We start from the raw sequence: 21,051 nt of genomic DNA on the forward strand, positions 1-21,051 counted from the left end.
GGGACAGCTTCTACTGTTTTTTCTGAGTTCAGCCTGAGCGTGATGGATCTAGTAGTGAGCAGGTGAAAACAAACCTCTCGTGTGGTTGTTTTTTCAGTTCCTTCATGTGTTGACTCATTGCATCAGCTCAGGTCGCCTCTCGTACCATAGCAACTGACCCTTCACACATTTCCCATCACATAGTTTACTGAGCCCTGCCCTTACGCCGCGGACGCCACACTCTCTCTAAGAGCCTTAAAGGAACAGTTCACACAAAAATCTAACCTGCGCCAGCGTGACACAAATAGAGAGTCTTAATTCATCTGTTGAGGTTTCGCTAGTTTATCTACTTCAGGATTATTTAAAAATGCTTGTTCAAACTACTTGTTTAAAAGGAGTTGAAATAACAATTCTTAAGGTTTTTTGGTCAACTGAATTGTTTTATGTTCAATCCACTTCATTTTGTACACAATTAAGTTAACTTAATCGATTTGTGTTGAGACAAGATGAAGGAATTGTGTGGAACCAAGCAGTTTTTTTACAGAGCACTCAAAAATGTTTTTTGTTTGTTCAAACCATTTGATTAACATGAGCTGAATCAACACAATTCTTGAGGGTTTTTTGACAACTTAGTTGCGTTTACAAATTTAAGTGGTATGAACATAAAACAATTAAGTTAACTTAATCGATTTGTGTTGAGACAACATGAAGGAATTGTGATAATGTTGCATATTTTCATGGTATACACTAAAAAATACTGGGTTATTTCAATACAAGTTTGGGTGTAATACAGACTAAACCAATTGCTGGGTTGATTTCTGTATCAAATTTATAGTACCAAACATAACCCACTGGGTTTGTCCATAATGTGTCCTTGATTCAGAAAAATGTTAGGTTGATTTTCAAAACTTTATAGTATATAGTGATTTCAATGTTTTCTGTATTCATTTTTATCTTTTTTTAAATGTATTTTTTATTTAATGAATAATTCAAGTAATAAGGTAATCCTGGTTTAAAAAACACAAAACAAAAACAACCTAACTTATAGAAGAAAAAAAATATATAGTGCCCTATGGTCCCAAATTTGGGTGTCCGTTAAGACTATTATTTTAAATAATGCAATAAAATAGAAAAATCTGCATTAGTACAAAAATTCTGTTCCAAATTTCAAATTTCTTTTGAACTTTCCATTTATCAAAAAATGCTGAAAAACCAATTACTTTCTTTTACAATTAAGCAGAAATGTAGATTTAAATGAAAACAAAAAATCAAATTAAAAATATACATTTAATCAAATTAGTATGTTTGTTTTAAACTTAACGAATATTTTGAAATATTTGTATGTGCATTTACTCTAAATGGTGGTCCTTGGTATACAAAAATTATTGTATAGAAATGAAAATCAAATAAAAATCGCTTTTCTCGTCAGCAACAATAGCCTAATGGTACTTTGTGCTGACGCAGCAACCTGAGTTTAGATTAGATTCAATTTATTGTCATCACACATGTACATGTACAAGGCAACGAAATGCAGATTCCCTACTCGAGGTCCTTTGCCGATCGTTCCCCTCTCTCTGCTCCCGATGCTTTTCTGTCTGAAATCTCTACTGTGACTATCATAATAAGGTGTAAAACCCCTTAAAATATTTTGAAAAAAATAATAAAATAAAAATCACTTTTCTCATCTACCCTAAGAAGCTCATATCGATAATACTGGATTAGCACTGTGATTCTTAAAGCATGAAATGTTATTACAATTACATCTGCCATGTTTTTTTATTTATGTTCTCTCATAAAAGAAAAATTTATCTGTGACCTTTTCACAAGGTGCTTAAATGTGCGATTTAGTCATTAACATGTGCACATGAGGTAAAGTGTGAAGTATAAGGTGTAAATACACCCCAAAAATTGTGTTTGTTGTTTGCTTCAAAACTCTTAATTAAAATGAGCAGAAACACATTTTTTGAGTTTTTTTGGGGAAAACGTAATTGTTTTATGTTCAATCAACTTAAATTTGTACTGTGGCTCAGTGGTTAGCAGTGTCGCCTCAGAGCAAGAAGGTCACTGGTTCGAGTACTGACCGGACCAGTTGGAGTTTCTGTGTGAAGTTTGCATGTTCTCCCTATGTTGGCGAGGGTTTCCTCCGGGTGCTCCGGTTTTCCCCAAAGTCCAAACACATGCGCTATAAGCAAATTGAATAAACTAAATTGGTCGTAGTGTACTTGTGTGAATGAGTGTGTATGGATGTTTCCCAGTATTTGGTTGCAGCTGGAAGGGCACTGCTGTGTAATGCTGGATAAGTTGGCGGTTCATTCCACTATGGTGACCCCTGATAAAAAAGGGACTACGCTGAAGGAAAATGAATGAATTCCTTCATGTTGTCCCAACACAAATTGATTGTGTAACCCATAGTTGTTTACAGCCTAAGGTAAAAAAAAATGTGTAAAAGGTCCTTTCCTAGTCACAGATTTTAGTGTAAGTAACTTTTTATCCACTTATGTGGACTAGATGTGGACGATGATGACTGTATGGAAGGAATGCTCAGTGTAGCATATGAGCAGTTTTAAGAGGCACTTCTCCTACTCAGTCTTTTCATCCTCACCCTCTGACCGCTGTGTTATGTAAGACTGACGGACCTCATCAGATCATCTTTAGCTCTCCGTCTCAACACATAACTGTTCTCGCTGGCAAACACTCTTGGCAGCCTGTGATATCATCTAGGTTAACATCTGACGATACAGCTCAATACTGAGAAAACTGTTTACCCACTCATGGAGCTGAAATAGCATGTAGTCAGCTGTGAACAGTTAACTGCCTCTGACCCTGAGTGCTGCTGCTGGTAAAGACACACACACTGTTGTGTCTGGACCCCACGGCCTATTTCCGGATCCACAAGATAATGCTGCTATTTTTTACCATGGAGTCATTTGCGGGAACTTTCTATCTAATGTAATAGTTTGGTTCAATGTTCAACAAAAACAACCAAACAACGAAAAACAGCCAGCGAGGCTTTTTATTAAAAATAATAGAGGGATAGTTCAGCCAAAAACGAAAAATTTCTTCTCACCCTTCTTTAGTCACAATCACTAAAGAAGATATTTTGAAAAATGTTGAAAACGCGGAGCCATTGACTTCCATAGTATTTTTTTTTTCGTACGATGGAGGAAAATGGGGACAGATTTCTAATATTATTAAAAATATCTTTTGTGTTTATCAGAAAAAAAGACTTGACAGTGAGTAAATAAGGAGTACATTTATATTTTTGGTTGAAATGTCCTGTTAATGGGGATGTAACGAATCACTGTGAGCTGGCTGAAAATTGATTCAAATATGTGACGATTCAAACCGGTAGAAATGTTGAACGAATCGCAATACATTTTTTGAACAGAGGGGGTGCTGTGTTTTCAGAAAGCGGGCATTGTAAATGTGCAAAGACCTCAGCTTACGCCAGAAAACATAGATTGCTAATAATTGTTTTTAAAAATGTAAAATCTCGGTCATGGTCACAGTTTTAGTTTGTTTATAATAATGAGTCTTCTTTAGTTTGTATTATTTTGTATTTTATTTTTTTGTAATTTTTTTTTTTAATTTTATAAAAAAAAAATCTGTTTCCAATTTCAAACTCTTTTGAACTTTTTTCCAATTATAAATAAGTGACGTAAATGGAATTATTTTGTTAAAAAATAAATAAACAAATAAACAAATAAATAAATAAATAAATAATGTACATCAGTGGAAAAACAAGTGTTGAGCACTAAATCTGTATTATAAAAACTAGCAAAGAAACTAACTCTAGCAAAGTCTTTAAAAACATTCAAAACTCTGTAGCAATGCCCTGGAAACCACTTAGCAACACCCTAACAATGAAACAAATGATTAAAAACACCTTACGAATGCCCTGGCAAATGCACAGAACACCCAATCAATGTCCTAAAAACACTAAAAAACCCATAGAAACATCTTGGCAACCCCATAGAAACATCCTAAACACCATTCAAAAACCAACCAACCAAAAACCACCCCATGTCAACCAATGAGATCACACCGTTGCATGGCAGTGAGTTTCCACATGCCAGCACCACTTTATGTTAATTTCTTTCCTAATATCCAACGCCATCTCACAGCAATTCATACTTTTTTGGGCTTTTATGATCTCATTTGTACTATTTAGTACGATTTGCTTCTCACCCAATGACAGTTGGCAGTGTTTCCTATAGGATTTTTTTCCAGCTGTGGCAGCAGGCCTTTTTTACACAGATCTACTAGCTACCCGTGGCGTTATTTCAATGACAAATGTCGTGAGCGCAGTATTAGAAGTTGAGATTGCATTTATGTAATAGCCTACAGCATGCAAATTTCTTTGCTTGCATGACAATTTCCTCTGCTCGTGCACAAAGCACCCTCAAATACGCGCTCCTCAAGTGCAGACAGTGTTGCCACACTGGGCGGTTTCCCGCGGGTAAAAAGCTTTTTGGTTTTCGGCGGTTTTTCCCGACAGCTTTTGGTCTGGAAACAGTCAGCAACATCTGGCAACACTGAGCGCAGATCTTCTTGTGCGCTCTCAAATAAACGCTGCCGAAGTGTGATTTAGTGCGTTTATGTAACGAGTATGTCTCCAACATTTATTAGATTTGCTAGGAATATTTATGAATTTCTCCAATAGACCTACAGATTAATGCGTCCTGAAGTAAAGTGAAACAGCTATATACGTCGTGTTAGCTGGCCTCACGCATCACGCACCTGTCAGTGAGCCATTCAGTCAGTCAGCACGTAACCTTAAAGGGTTAAACAAATGAGCACAGCACTACTACGGTCGGTTACAGAAAAAAATCACGCGGTTATAATTCACTTACCCTTTAATACGTTTTGGTGCGATTGTTACCCGCTATTAAAAAAATAAAATGTTTTAAATGAGAAGCTGTAATGTAGCCGTGGGGGGATGAATTTGGGGAGTGGCGCCCCGCCATGGTAGAATGAAAGTAGCGGAAACCATGGTTGGGTTAAGGAGTGTGGTTGGGTGCCACCCTTCCTTTTTAAAATCTTACATTTTCGCATGACTTGTATGAATTAGCCACTAAAATGTCAAAACATAATATAGTTACATTTCCTCGTGAGGTCAAGCTGCTAATATCTTAATATATTAACCCTTATGTACCATTCAAATTGACTAACCTTTTGTTATGTCCGTGACGAGCCCTATTGACTTCCATTATAACGTTGTTTTGATTGCATGCCATTATAATGAAAGTCAATGGGGTATAAACAGCCACGAACATAACGAAGTAACGTACATAACGTAGTAAATGTGCCCAGAGTGTATTTTTGATTTATTGGAAATTTTCAAAGCATTTTCCCAAAATATGTGTCAAAATATGATTAGTCACCAAAAATAATTCCATATGCAGAAACACAGAGAAAGCTGTGGCCAAATTAAGACTCAAAATCACCCTAGAGTGGATGAAATCATCACTAACAGCACATAAGGGTTAATCTACGGTAATTACAGTTATAAGTTGAATTGAAATTATTCAAAAAGCACAACATTGACTTCATAAAATCAGTATTTTGTCCATTTGCTAATATCTTAATATATTAACCCTTGTGTACCATTCAAATTGACTACCCTTTCGTTATGTTTGTGACATGCCCCATTAGCTTCCATTATAACAAAGTTTTTTGATTGCATGCCACTATAATGAAAGTCACTGGGGCAAAAAAAGCCACAAACATAACAAAGGGTAGTAAATGTGCCCAGAGTGAATTGTTAAATTATTATTGGAAAGCATTTTCCCAAAATATGTGTCAAAATATGATTCGTCACCAAAAATCATTCCATTTTCAGAAACACAGAAAGCTGTGGCCAAATTAAGACTTAAAATCACCCTAGAGTGGATGAAATCATCACATAAGGGTTAAACTATGCTAATTAAAGTTATAAGTTGAATTGAAACTAATGCAAAAGCACATCATTGACTTCATGAAGTCAGTATTTTGTCCATTTATCATATAAAAATCTCTCTCTTCAGCTCTGAAATCTCCCCTGGACACAGCAGATCTGACTTAACCAAGTAAGTGATTTTAATTCAATTTCAATTCCTTAAATCAATTAATAGACTCAAGGGTTTACATAATTAATGCAATCATCACTTGTCCATTGACATCTCTATCTCTATGTCCAGTTTTCTGGAGAAGACCATTCGTTCAGCAGTGGAGCAGCATCTCTTCATGCACACAGGTCAGAATTCAGAAAGCTCTAATCCGACCGTTCATTCGTCATCTCCAGGGACTACAGCCCGAGAGAGGAGGAGGCATCAGCGAGAGCAGCAGGAGAACTTCAGGTAGGAGCAGGTTATTCCTAAGATACGGCTATATTGGGTTCTGTTGACTGTGGTGGAACTGCAGCCAGACGGCTTGGCAGCTTCTCTGTGCAATAATGTAACACGTTCCTCGATTGCTCAAGACGTTGTGTCACTCATCAAGCCAGCTTCTTCCGCTTGGTTTACTGCAATTTAAATCTGTGATTAATCTCAACAGAAACTCTCACAACAATTAGCAAGTCGTTGGGCATCATTGTGTGTGATGGTACTGGTTTACAACTGAATAAACCTGATTAACATTAGCCCTGTTTCCACTTGGTGTTAACATTTTTAGTGGTCAGAAGAGATGCATTCTTTATATATTAGAGATGCACCAATTTGTGATCTTGTTTCTACTCTGAATATCTGAAAATTCTTAAATCAAGCATTTTATAGAGAAGCAAAAACATGGTGTCTTGTTTTAAAGAGCCCATATTATGGGTTTTTGAAAATGCCCTTCCATGTAGTGTGTAACACAGCTCTAAGTGAAGTGAAATATCCAGCTAAGGCTTAAATCTGTAAGTGTACAGTGTTTAAAACTATTGATTCGTCTATAAAAGAGTCGACTCATAGTGCTTCAAACGAGTCGCCTTGATAACGAGTCATTAGGTGTTTCGCGATGACGCAGCCACGAAACACAAGCCTCGCCAGTAGTTACGCGCGCAAACCAGGGAGATTTGAAACCTGCGGCCCCGCCCACTAACACAGAAAAAACACTAGACACACACACACAGACGCCGCCGGTCCAATGAAGTCACGCTGTGCTCAGATGGATAATATTGACAGTCTCTACCCAAAGATGAGTTGTTAACCTGGTACAGTACACGCGGTTACTCTTTATATTCTCTCATCACATGTAAGCCACGTTAAAAACGCGACGCGTGCCGCTTTGTTTACGGATTTAACGTTAAAGGCTTTTGTGAGCTCGCGTTCCACTGCCGTTTGTCGTTGCTATGGCGATCGATCGTAAGCTAGGAGACAGGAGACTCGTGTCACGTTCCCTAGTTCTTCTGAGGAGCTTTGTGTGTGTGTGTGTGTGTGAGAGAGAGAGAGAGAGAGAGAGAGAGAGAGAGAGAGAGAGAGAGAGAGAGAGAGAGACTCGCGTCGCTTTCCCTAGTTCTTCTGAGGAGTGTTGTGTGTGTGTGAGAGAGAGAGAGACTCGCGTCGCTTTCCCTAGTTCTTCTGAGGAGCGTTGTGTGTGTGTGTGTGTGTGTGTGTGTGTGAGAGAGAGAGGGAGAGAGAGAGAGAGACTCGCGTCGCTTTCCCTAGTTCTTCTGAGGAGCGTTGTGTGTGTGTGTGAGAGAGAGAGAGAGAGAGACACTCGCGTCGCTTTCCCTAGTTTTTCTGAGGAGCGTTGTGTGTGTGTGTGTGAGAGAGAGAGAGAGAGAGAGAGAGAGACTCGCGTCGCTTTCCCTAGTTCTTCTGAGGAGGGTTGTGTGTGTGTGTGAAAAAAGCCTTACACTATGAAGCGTGTGTGCACTGTGACTACTTTTATATAGTTGATTACCAGCTGGGCATTTCACTCTGTCTCGTGCTGAAGCCTTGTCCGTGTCGACCAATCGCAGCAGGCTGTCATCGGTCCAATCAGCGCAGATTAGCTTCGCGCTGAGGAGGGGGTTGGGAACAAATGAATCGCTGAACGATTCATATGGGAGTCGCTGGGATAATTAGGTAAAACGAAATGCAGATTATAAGACCATCAAAGTGTTTTATGACCTTGCATGCATATTAGACTGTTGTTGGAGACCCTTACAACCTAAATATGACCCTATTTCATGTATAATATGGGCTCTTTAAGATGTGATATGCCAAAATCAAGTGAGTTTTTCCTTAAAACAAGCTAAATAATCTGCCTTTTAACATAATGTTATTTTGCTTACCCCATTGGCAGATTATTTACCTTGTTTTGAGGTAAAACTCACTTAATTTTGGCATATGATTTCATAAAACAAGACCCTATTTTTGTTTGTCTAGAAAATACTTCTTGATTCAATAATTTGTAGAAGTTTGGACTAGAAAAAAAAATTGCAGTGCAATAACCAATTTATTATTTTTTTTTACTTTAGAACTTAGTAAAGTACTTATGTTATATATTTTAATTTTGAAAAAAAAAACAGGTATTAAAGTCCATTCACACCTAGAGCGATATTTATAAATATACCCATAAATATATTTACATCCACACAGACGACCAATAGAAGTATGTTAGTTTTTAGTTTATGCTTTTCATTCGACATTACCCCATTGTAACCAGCAAATGTCCTCAGTGTGCTATTAGCGCATCTGACCAGAAAATATTTTATTAAAAATGTATACTAATCAAACCAATTTCATGATCACAATGATCAGTGTAGTGTAACGAAAACAAACCATTTTCCCCAGCATTTTCAAATTAGAGCTCAAACTAGCCCTGCATACTTGAGGTACTTTTATTTTTATACTTCATTTTGTTAGCCTGGCTTATATAACTTCAATCAATTTTAATGATCCTTCCCTATATTATAACCAATTGTGTTCTAGATAGTCATTGTCTTTAATTATTCTTTTAAAGGAGGGCTTAAGATTTTCCAAGTACGATGTGATCCTGGAACATAATTTTTGTTCGAAAGTGTAATCTATACCTATTCCCTACCTCTAAACCAAACCATAACTGTAAATTATTCCCAAAATCAGAGGGGAATAATAGTTGGATAACAATCATGTAGAAGTGCGTAATACTAACCGTAAGCCTAAACTTAACATAAACTGTAAACAAATACCTTAATTCTGACTGGCTGATTGGAATGTTAACATAAATATTAATCCAGCAACATGTCCTACGTGGTGAAATCAGGTTGGCGATGCAGTGAGCATCTTCAAAGTGTTGTCTGTAGCTTAAAATTTAGCAAGACCTTATTATTTCAGTGAATTCTGACTGGCTTTCAGTGTTATTATTCATAAGCAGAGAGATAATAACAATAATATTGCTTCTCTACATATTATCATATTATTGTAGTTGTGGGTGGTGTGATCTCTGCTTTAACATTCAGAATGTTTTTTAGAAATCTATCTTTATCGTTATGTTCATAGTCATCTTGCTTAGTGCGTATGGGCCTTTAATCTCATGTTCACTTTGCAGATTGTTGTACTTGTGAGGCGACGCAAATGAAATGCCGCATAATGAGCGTTGTGTGCGTTTGACATGAATTGCGCAAATCGCTCGAGTTGGAAAATCTGAACTTTAGCAGACAATCGCACCAGTTAACCAATCAGGACCTTGCTCTCGTATGGGCATGATTATTACGTAGCATCTGTAGTGCGTGTGCCGAGGGGAAATCCTCTCGCTGACACTGGACAACAGCTCATCAAACTGAGCTCAGTTCACCCAGAAGCACCGCTTAACGCTCTCATAACCAGCTCCTGGAGGAGTTGATGAGCAATGAAACTAGAGTCACTAGGCATACAGAGGCCCTGCCCATGACTCGAATCCACGTCTATTGTGAAGTGAATTTGACACGTGTATTAAGCAAATTTGACGCCGAATAAAAGCAGGTAAACTCAAAATGTTGATGCGTCTATTTACACGCGAATACCGCGATTTATTTGCGTATGTCGCGTCTGGGGTGAACACAGCATTATGAAGCACACTTCCACAAAATAAATGAACGTAATGTAATGTGTTCACAGTGCACTTTTCTGATACCTTTGCTTTTGGGAAAACTGTGGTTGGGTTTTAGGTAGGGCTGCACAATATATCGATAACACAATGTGTGCATCTGCAATAATCACATCGTTGAATCTGCAATGTCAATTATGACTTATTGTTGACCAGGAGCTTGTAGATTAATGTTAAAATTCATCTATTGTGGATTTAATTTCATTTAGTTTTTATGTTGTTTTCTGTTAAGCATATCAAATGAGTACCAAGTGTCATTTTACATTAGATTTTTAAATAATTGTGTCCGACTGCCATTCCACTCTGATTTTGGCAATAAATTTACAGATATGGTTGGGTTTAGGGGTATGGATTATATTTTCAAACAAAAATGATGTTCCAGGATTTACATAGATGTTAATCCAGGATCGCATACTACTTGGCAAAATCCTGATGTACTTTAGACTCACCAGACAAATATAAAACACTTTTTTTTCTCTCGTTTGTATGGTTTTTCACCCACAAACATTCTGAAATAGTGAATTTTTAGAGCTATTCAATCCATTTGGTGAAAAGTATTTCATATTGCAATGTAAATTGCTGAAAAACTAAATATTGCAATGCCACTTGTTTTTCAATATCGTGCAGCTCTAGTTTTAGGTAAGTGGATTGCTGGGTGATCTTGACAACAATCCCCACATTTGGTGGACATGTACAAGTCACGTATCTGAAACAAACAACAAAACGTACGCTTAGTAACATATTTCATCTCCCCCTCAAAAAAAACCCAACATTGACAGCACCTTCTAGTGAATTTGTCATCCTAAACGTGCAACAAATGTACCTGGAGCAATGTATTTAACAACTTTCCAATGAGCCTGGGTTGCCGTTTCCCTTCCAGCTTAAGTTGCTGATGTCTACATCTCACAGCAATCAAACTAATCCTGTTTACAGGAACCCTGAGCAAACCATCCACAGAGACACGGAAAACATTAGATTAGTGGCTCAACTGACACATACTGATCCAACTGCAGCAAAAGAGATGTAAATAAACAGTCGGGTCAGCATTTAAGTAGATCAGCCATCACACGCAGATGTCTTCATTTCAGCCTCTGGCCTTATGAGTGAACCCGCGAGTAAAGGACAAGCACAGAAAGTCCTTGTCTGGTCTTTCTTCATTTCCGTGGTGTCTGAATGTGAAAGTGTGTGTCTCTCAGGGTCGAGGGTGATAAAGAGAATGTCCCGTCTCCGGGCGTGAGGGTCACAGAGGACGGTGACAGAAGTCTGCTGCTGCTGCTGACACACGAGCTTCAGAAAAACAAGAAGCCCAAACACAGTCCCACACTGACTGAGCTCTCGGACAACCAGGACACCCCCGCTGTAAGTCTGCTTTTCAGTCTTATCTCCATGGCCTTGTCTTTGACGTTCTGCGAACAGGTCAACATTTATTATTACCATTGCTCATGTTAAGAGATACTGATTTCAATAAGCCCAATAGCTATTTCTCTTCAAAGTGTAACTTATGCCAGTGTTTAAGCTACACAAAAAGGAATAAAACTCGAAAACTGTAGGGAACACTGCCAAAACTAACATTCTGTCAAGGTTTTCTCAATGTTAAATGTTCCTCAGGTTACATTAAAGAGATAGATCACTTAAAAATAAAACAATCTGTCTTCTTTTCCTCATCCTCCACTTGTTTCTTTCTTCTGCTGAACACAAATGATTATATACACTGATGAATGTGGGAAAAAACATTTGACGTCCATAACATTTTTTGTTCCCACAATAGAAGTCAATGGCAGAGGTTGAGATATATCAATAATGATAAATTGGAGATATTTGATATTTCATTTGAAAAAATACAAGCATAACCAATGACCGGTCAGTAGCCCCTCCAATAGCACATCCAGACTTTTCTGGAAAATTACCGGCAATTATCCGGAAAGGAATCATGTGTGAACAGGCCCTTTTTGAAAATACCGGTAAATTCGTTCTGGCAATTTTCAGAAGAGACGTTGTAACATTACCAGTAATTTGCGAACGAGTGTGAACGTTTAGACCGCTCTGACGTGGGACGTGTACTCAGCCAATCAGAACACTCAGACACATTCACAGGTGCACCGTTTATGAAAATGAATGCCTTTGATCATGAAACAATGCTCTGGTGAGCGTTAGCACACACACATATTATGTTCATCTCGACATGCGAAAGTCTTCCTCCATGTTTTCATCAAAATTGTTCACAATATTTATCCATTCTCAGAATTTGTAATGTAGTCAAATATGTAACATTTAGCTGTGGTTTGCAGTTCTGCCTTTGGATGTCTCTGGAATAAAAGCAGCTGCATGAATGCTAAAGCTTTAAATAAGCGAAACCATGAACAAAATCCCAACCCCTTCTATAGCCCTTTTCACACAGTAATATTGATAAATATTCGGAAAAGTTCCGGAATGACTTTACCGGTAAATTCAAAAAAGCGCTATTCACACAGGCACGGACGTTCCGGAATTTTTCCCGTAAAAAAAACAATTCACACATCCATTCCAAATTACCGGTAAATTTTGACATCATTAACCAGAAATGACCTCTAAAGGCTGCGCTTGTATTTGTAAACATAGAAGGGGTCTGCCTTTTCTTGGTTTACACTCCTGACAAATAACATGGATTGATAAGTATTTTTATATGAAAATATTTGGAAGAACACTTTCGCATGTCGAGATGTTCATAATATGTGTGTGTGCGCTGGCGCTCACCGGCTCCTTCACATGCACACGCATCAAGCAACTGAAGGTAACCAAACAGCGGTTTATCATTAGCATTTTATTAATATTTTTTACACAGTTGACATTAAGAATGAATATAGAAACGTTACCTGACTTACATCTAGCAGCTAAATGTGTCTGGAAAAATATTCAAAGGGTTTTATTTTTATAAACCGCACAGAAATGGATGTGTCTGAGTGTTCTGATTGGCTGGAGTAGACGTCTCACATCAGTGCGTTCTAGATGTAAATGCGCTCTTTTTGGCAATCTTCCTTCTGCATTCTGGCAAATTACCGGTAATATTACAACTTCTCAATTGTAACTAAATCAAAAGTGGCCTGTTTTACACAAACAGACCTTTCCGGAAAATTCCCGCTCAGGGCTCTCTCCCGGGACAGCATTCCAAACAAGCTTTATTACCAATCCTCAGCTAAGTGTGAGCTCTTGAATTTATGTTTGATAATGTACAAATATATGTGCCAAAAAACAAGATTTTAAAACAACAAATCATTACCGTATACTAGGTATGCTCCGATCAATCGGCTGAAGATCGGTATCGGCCAATAATCACATTTCACTAGACTAGATCGGTACTCGCTGATCTCATGAATCGATCTCATAAACCGATCGAAAGTGTTATGAGTTTACAACCCGGGTTATACATCCACAGTACTACAACGCGTGAGCAATGTTTCCAAATTGCATTGTCAGGAATTTTTCTTATCGTTTTTTTTTCCAGTCTGTTTTATTTATTATTTTTTTGTGAAGCTGCTTCTGAACATTACATGTATGCAACATCCTTAATTTATTCACTCAGGTAAGGCGAGATGTCATACATAGAGGAAAAATGTGCTTATGCAATGGCAAAGTTATATAAAGCTTGAAGCATCATAATCGGTACTTGATATCGGCTGATCACAATGACGAGGAATCAGTACTCAGTATTGGCTGCAAAAATCTTGATTGGAGCACCGTGTACATTTTATATTAACTATTTGAATTCATTTTCATTTTAAATATTTATAGTTTTCCATTGTCAAAATATTTTTTTTCCCTCACATTTTCAGTGTAAAACTTTATTTTATTTCATTCAATTAATTTAACCAAAACATAAATAAATATTTTGACATTTAATCATACGCACCATCATTTTATAAAATATTCTCTTTTGTGTTCCACAGAAGAAGGCAAGTCATTCAACAGGGTATATGCCGAGCTAGTGTTTTTCCCATACTGATAAACTTCTGGTGACCTGTTATTGTGAATTTTTTTCCATTTTATACGATTCTTTTTGCAGAATCAATGTTGTAATGTAATTAAAATACAATCAGTTAAATAAACTTTGGCATTCATTTAGTTGTTCAAGCGTAAAACGAGACAAAAACTGTTTACTTGCACGTGCCCGTCAAAATCGGCAGGCTAGCGCAGAAGCTCCATTGAATATAATGGGGTAAAATAAATGCTCATATTATAAAGACATGGTGGGAGAAATGTCATTTAAAGCAGTGCTTCTTGTACAATCTGAGACCCACTTTATATCAGATATCACTTAGCCAGTGGAGATATGTAATTTTTAAAGAAAATAGACCTTAAATGTGCAGATTTTTGCATTGGCTTACAGTTGACCGGAAGCGCTTAACCCAGGTTACTGCCAAATTCAAAGTCCTGTTAGCATGCTTCGGCATATACCCTATTGAAGTAAATACTATAATTTTTACATGAACTATGCCTTATAACTCTCAATGTCAGTGAATCAACGTCAATGTAAACGTGCGGTATGAAATAGTCACAAGAACAGCTAATTATCTTCAAATCCCTCTTGTCCTTGTTCACGGGAGACAGCACATAATGCATCTCTGTGAAAAATGGAGGCAAATTGCAGGTCTTGCTTTTATCGGAATAATGTTTTGACGTGAAGCTCTCTCTGACTCATGTTTATGCTGCTCGCTGTGTGTGTTTGTATTCCGGATTCACCTCAGCAGATCAGACCACAGTGTCTGAAGCATTTGCAGGTGTACCACAATGACGTGCATTAGGCCCGATTACAGATGTTTTAGTAATGTCTCGGTTTTACTTAAACATCTCTTGGTCAAGCTGTGGTCTACCAGTATGGAATAGGTTTTGATTAGTGTAATAAGATATAACGTTTGTCATGTAGACAAAAATCTGACACCACAAACACACATACAAAAAAAAAAAAATATATATATATATACACACACACACACACACACACACACACACACACACAATTAGAGTAAAATCAACAGTTATTAGAGTAAAATCAACAGTTAAAGAAAATACAACATGTACAAAAGAATTATTCAATTAACTACGTCTTTTTCTAGGTTTCACTAAATTGACTGATTCAAAATTAACAATAAAAACTATGGATGTTCCACTGGGTAGATTCTGATTGGTTAAAATGTATATAACCAGGATTTCTGCAGGTTTCACCAAATCAAATTTAAGACCTTTAAGACCATGAAATTTCAGACTTCTATAGGGCTGAACGCTAAGGATTCTGGCCCAGCAGAAAAAAATCTAATTAGTAATTTCTTAGCCACATATTTTAAATAATGTGTCAAAACAAGCCGATCTTAGTTGATTACACTTTTTTTCAACTTAATAAAAAAAAACTCTTTAAAAACTAAATGCTTACACAACAGGCTGTTCTAATATTATAGTTTTCAATAGTTTGCTAAAGGTTTTATTGAGAAGGGTTGTTGGTAATTGGATGTGAAACAAAGGAAAATTAAGACCTATTTAAAATGATTAAAGACAATATTTCAGTGAATTTAAGACATTTTAAGACTTTTAAAGACTCCGCCGATACCCTGATAACTTAAAAATGTTTTTAAACATGATGATAATACATTTTATTGATGCAAACTTCCATAGCATTGGACATTACAACACGTTTTCATTTACGGTCATGTGATTTTTGCATTAAACCAAATAAAATTGGATTTTTTTTTTGTTTTTATTATAGCAAATGGAATTCCAAGGGTCATCTGGTGCATACAACCGAAATGCTATGGAAAGCATGGAGTCATCTGATTACAGGTAAATTAAACTTCTTTACATGTGCAGTTCTATGCATGTTGCGATGTTGAATTAACTTTAATCTCATTAAAGTTAATTCAACATGAAGATAACCAGTTAAGTTTACCAGTTAAGTTTACATTGAGACTGTAACTTTCATAATTCAAAATATCCAAATAGTACAAAAGAACATTAAAGGTGCTGTATGTAAGTTTTTGACACTTCTAAAGCATAAAAATACCAAAAAATGTTTGCAGATATTTAAGAAACATGCTAAGTGAACACTCTTGTTTACCTGAAAAACAATGCTGAAGTCAGATATTCTACTTTGAAAATGTGCGTTACATGCTGGAACGACTGCCTTTGGTCCCTTTCACCTGCACATTTCCAGTTTAGCCAATTATATTTCAGCACCCCGGGTTGCCTTGGTGGCAAACAGTGCATTTCATTCATTCAGTCAGGAATGTTCTCAAAGTGTGCGTCTGCGACCAAAATGCGACCTCCAGTGGAGAGTAGCAGCCTCTGAATGTGACGCTGATTCAGAGTTCCACATGAGGTTATTAATTAGCAAATAACATAAATATTACAAACATAAACATTAGGTGGCCAGGTTACATTGTAACCCTGTGTCATAACAACATGCTACTATACATGAGGAGATTTGCAGTTATAAAGCAATTTGGCTGTTTGCACCAGACGAAACAACAGAAATTTAAATACAGCCATTCAGGAGCACAGAATAGTGCACTCACTGCACTCTGACAAAATGGTAAGGTTTACAAATCTAATTAATACATATTAAACCTCTTTAACATTATTAAATGTACCTGCTGAATCACTGATATATGTTGACTCAATCACAGTTCTAAAGTTAAATTTCAAAGGGTTTCTTTTATTTTGAAGATCTGAGGTGAACTATCTGCTGCTGCCTTCAGTAGAATGGCAATAAATGTCATGTAAAATAGCATTTAAACTTGCATTATTAGCATTTAACACTGAATAAAACACATGAGGTGTACCTGAGGCGATCATTGTTTTTTGTTGATCAGCTGCAGGAAATAGAAGCTGAGTCTAAAATATACATTTTAGGACAAAAACTCCTTTTAGTATGGAAAATTTTCCTTCTAGGGCATGCCATTGCTTTTATTTAGAACAAGGTTTAAATCAGCCTTTACGCTCGACAGTCAGGCACACTCCTGTTGATGTTGTCAATTTGGCAACCTGCGCTAGTTCAACCACCGAATGTCAAACTTGCATACTGCACCTTTTAGATTGCCCACAAGTTCGATAAAATTAGATTTGTCAATGTCACACCTGCTCAATTTTTAGAAGTTTTGCTTTTGGAGTTATGTATTTTTGTACAATATCCCTAATAATTTTAACCTTAACATTTTGAGCTAAAATCAAAAGTTTGATTTCAGTGTGGATTGTTTGTGAATTTGTTTGTACAATATTAATATTACATTATTTTATTTTTAGAGGGAACCACGTAAAGGACAGAAGCTTTAATTGCTTTCAGGTGAGTTCAGTTCAGTGGTTTCATTTTTTAAAAACTGTTAGACAAATTATTATTTCTAAAGATAAAATGTAGATGAACAACATATTTCAGTGACTGACTTTACATGAGAAGATGACTGCAAGAAGGACACTAAATAGCTAGGCATGTTAAATCTTTCACAATGTGATTTGATCATCCATTATGATGGCATTAAAATAGACGTCACCACTGATTTACGTTATCAGATCTGTGGATAACGGGATTAGAGAGGAGTATCTGAAATGTATCCAAACAGTCTGTTAGTGTTATTGTGAGAACATCCTGGATTTGTTGGACCACCACCTAGCCTTACCCCTGCTGTCATGCCATCTGGGCTCTGGCACCATTTAATATCAATGCGCCGACGGACCAAAAGCCGTCTGTTTTAGCTGCGTCTACCTGCATGTCGCTTAATAAAGCTGTAGCACTTATGTTGCACATCACTGGTTGCATATCAATACTCAATACTCACATAAACTGGCTCCAAAAGGTTTTTGAACACTTGGGATGCATTTAGACAACATTGCAAACTTTTAGATAATCAAGTTTTTCTAAATAGAAAGTTTTAAATGGATTTATTTGCCATTTGGAAGGCTAGATATTCAAACTTTTGAAAATGTGATTCAGAGTGTAAGTTTTTGAAAACAATACCATTAATTTCTCCATTCAATTTTGTCATGTAAATGCATATTATGTGTTCAGTCTGTTGGTATTAGTGAGTTAGAACATATTAATGCGAATGGGGTTTGTTTTAACACCGTCGCCGTCTGTACATTATATATTTAGCAAATAGAAATGGTTTTGAATGTTAGTACATTGTTGTGTAAATGCATTCTTAAATTATATTTAAGGTACACATACTATCAAGTGGCAAATGAATTTGATTGGAGAGATTTTAGCCTGTTTTTCTGGTAACACTTTAAATAAAAGTACATTAAAAATGGTGTATTAATATGTAAACTGAACATTATTATAAATTAATGATGAGTTAAGGCGCACGCTAATCACGAACTACAACATGAGTCACGAGTTCATGTGTGGATAACGGCTACCTTAATTACTTATTAGTACATGTTGTTAATGTATTAATTAACATTTAAATTTAAACTAAAATGTAACCATCATGAACTCATTAGCTGTAATTGTATAATTATATTGTGACTACTTGAAAGGGCACATCATCATTAACTCATCCGTGACTACTCATGAACTCCTGTGTTTTAACTGTTCGTGTTGATGTCAACAGAACACTTTTCTATTGTTATTCAGTGTAAACGCACTAGACGGATGTGCATAAGGAGTTCATGAGTAGTTAGGAGTGGGTTAATGATGATGTACCCCTCCAAGTAAAGTCATGATATAATTATACATTAACATATCATGAGTTCATAATGGTTTAGTTAAGCATAAACTAATATGGTAATTAATATATTAATTACCAAACAAGCATTTACTAACATGTAATTAAGTAAGCTGTTATTCACACATGAACTTCTGTGGCTCATGTTGTAGTTCAAGTTGGTTCATGGTTAGTTCATTATTAGTTCATAATAAAATAATGTTTAGTTTACATATTAACACATTCTTATTCGTGTACTGTTATTGTAGTGTTACCATTTTTCTGGGACAACACTACATTGACATCTTTGTGCACATTTTCACCAAAATCCTGTGCTCATATGCAGAGCTTTATCAGTGAACCACAACGTTTGTGAAAAAAAAACAAAAAAACAATAGTAACCTGTCTTTAATGGGTTTAATTTTATAATGCAGTGCTAATTTGTTAATAAATGCATACAATTTTGCAATACTCTTACATTTTCTCATTCCTTTACAGCACATAAACAGTACTTTCGGAGAAAATTAATGTTTAATGTCGTAATGTTTTATATATCCAATATTATTCATACTAAGAAGAAAGGTATTTGGCGAATCCAAAAACAGTTTGCTATTCATTGCTATGAAACCCCCTACCGGACATTTTTAAATACTACAGAATCCTTTTAATTATCGAATATCTTGAAACGTTTAATGTTTATTTGTGATAAAGTCCTTTTTAACAATTTTTATTTTTTACGATACATAAATTTAACATCTTAACGTTTAGGTTAAATGAAGACAAAGGAAGATTTTTTTCTGACATGTTTTTTTCAAAAAGATTTTAAGCCTGCAGAAAACCTGAAAAAAAAGCAAGACTTTAATCACAAATAAAGCAACATTAATTTACAATTTAAAGGGATAGTCCATCTAAAATAAAATTTTTTTATGTATTCAATGTATTCCAACCTTTATGATTTTCTTTCTTTTTGGGCATAAGAATTTATTTAGAAGAAAGCTGAAAATCAATGACTTCCATAGTAGGAAAAACAAATACTATGAAAGTCAATGGTTCCAGTTTTTTTCAAAATATCTTCTTTACTGTTCAACTTAAGAAAGAAACTCAAACAGGTTTGAAATCAGTAAAGGATGAGTAAATTTTGACATTTTTTTAATTATGTGTGAACTATCTCTTTAATGCTCCACTATAAAATCAAACCCATTATCAAGTTATTTTTTTGATAAACTCTGTGGTTAACTGATAAAGTTCTGCATGTGAGCAAAGCATTGTGCCTTTCAACACGTTCTCTGAAATAAAAATATTTAATCAGCTGCCAGCATCGGAGCAATAGGAAGCTCTTTTACCACAATGCATTGCGGATGTGTCGCAGATGGGTACAACATGTTCTGTATGCACTTTTAGAATGCATGAATGAGTGAGATCTCACGCATGACATGCAATGACACACGGATTTAACATGTATGAGATTGCACAATGAGAGTGAATTATGCAGGGGCTTAACAAAACTAATACACCTTGCTAAAGCAGCAGCAAATCAGACTGTTTTCAAGAAAACACCACAAATAGCCTTGGAAGGAGAAAGGAAGTGGAACTGCTTGACTAGATTATTTAAACCGAATGGTTTCAACACAGGATGTTAAGTGACTGTATCTGTTTATTCATTGATCCTCAAAGGATTGGGATGCTTGAGTCGCTCTTAAAATGTATGAACGTCACGACTTAAGTTAAATAAACAAACCAAGTGACGTTCTCATTTTAAAACAAGACAGCACAAGCGCACTTTAAGCTAAACATTTCAAGATATTTGATTGTTTTGAAAGGATACTGCACTCTTTAAAAAAATCCAGTTGGGCGGATTTCATAGCAATGAATAAAAATATGTTTTTGCTTCCCCAACCATCTTTTACACCATGTCCTGACAACACAACACAACACGATGCCAGCGATAAGCAATTTGTCTTCACCAACCGCAATGCGAAATGACAGACACATTTAAATACCAGCCATTCATTTAAATTTCAGCTACACACCAATGAAATTATAAGGGTTATAATCTAACCCTATAATCTAATATATCTATATATATTTAACATTATTAAAAGTACATAGGCTGAGTGACTAATGTAGTTTGGAGTCACATTTCTGACTTTCATTTTCTAACTGTCTGCTAGTTATTTGATTTTCAAGATCTGAGGTGAACTATCTGCTGCTGCTTTCAGTAGTATAGCAATAAATATCACATATAATGGTATTTAAACTCACATTGGTAGCATTTAACACTGAATTAAGCACATAATCAGTACCTGAGGGTATCATTGAAATAGTAGAATATGGTATTGTTTTGCCCCAAACTTTGTAAAAATAGAAAATTAACTTTCACTCATGGTTAGGACAAAAA

The 21,051-nt window shown here is 36.1% G+C and overlaps 1 protein-coding gene across 7 annotated transcripts in view; it reads left to right on the top strand.

The window, feature by feature from the left end:
- Nucleotides 1-21,051, top strand: part of fam13a (family with sequence similarity 13 member A) — a 102,150-nt gene that overhangs the window by 57,204 nt on the left and 23,895 nt on the right. For all 7 annotated transcript variants that reach the window (XM_056456545.1, XM_056456548.1, XM_056456544.1 and 4 more), the window contains 5 exons: nucleotides 6,006-6,047; nucleotides 6,159-6,317; nucleotides 11,187-11,349; nucleotides 15,725-15,798; nucleotides 17,257-17,296. In XM_056456545.1, coding sequence (XP_056312520.1) covers nucleotides 6,006-6,047; nucleotides 6,159-6,317; nucleotides 11,187-11,349; nucleotides 15,725-15,798; nucleotides 17,257-17,296 — 478 coding nt within the window. The remainder of the gene's footprint in view (nucleotides 1-6,005; nucleotides 6,048-6,158; nucleotides 6,318-11,186; nucleotides 11,350-15,724; nucleotides 15,799-17,256; nucleotides 17,297-21,051) is intronic.

This window comes from Danio aesculapii, chromosome 1, assembly GCF_903798145.1.
Source record: "Danio aesculapii chromosome 1, fDanAes4.1, whole genome shotgun sequence".
Lineage (NCBI taxonomy): Eukaryota > Metazoa > Chordata > Actinopteri > Cypriniformes > Danionidae > Danio > Danio aesculapii.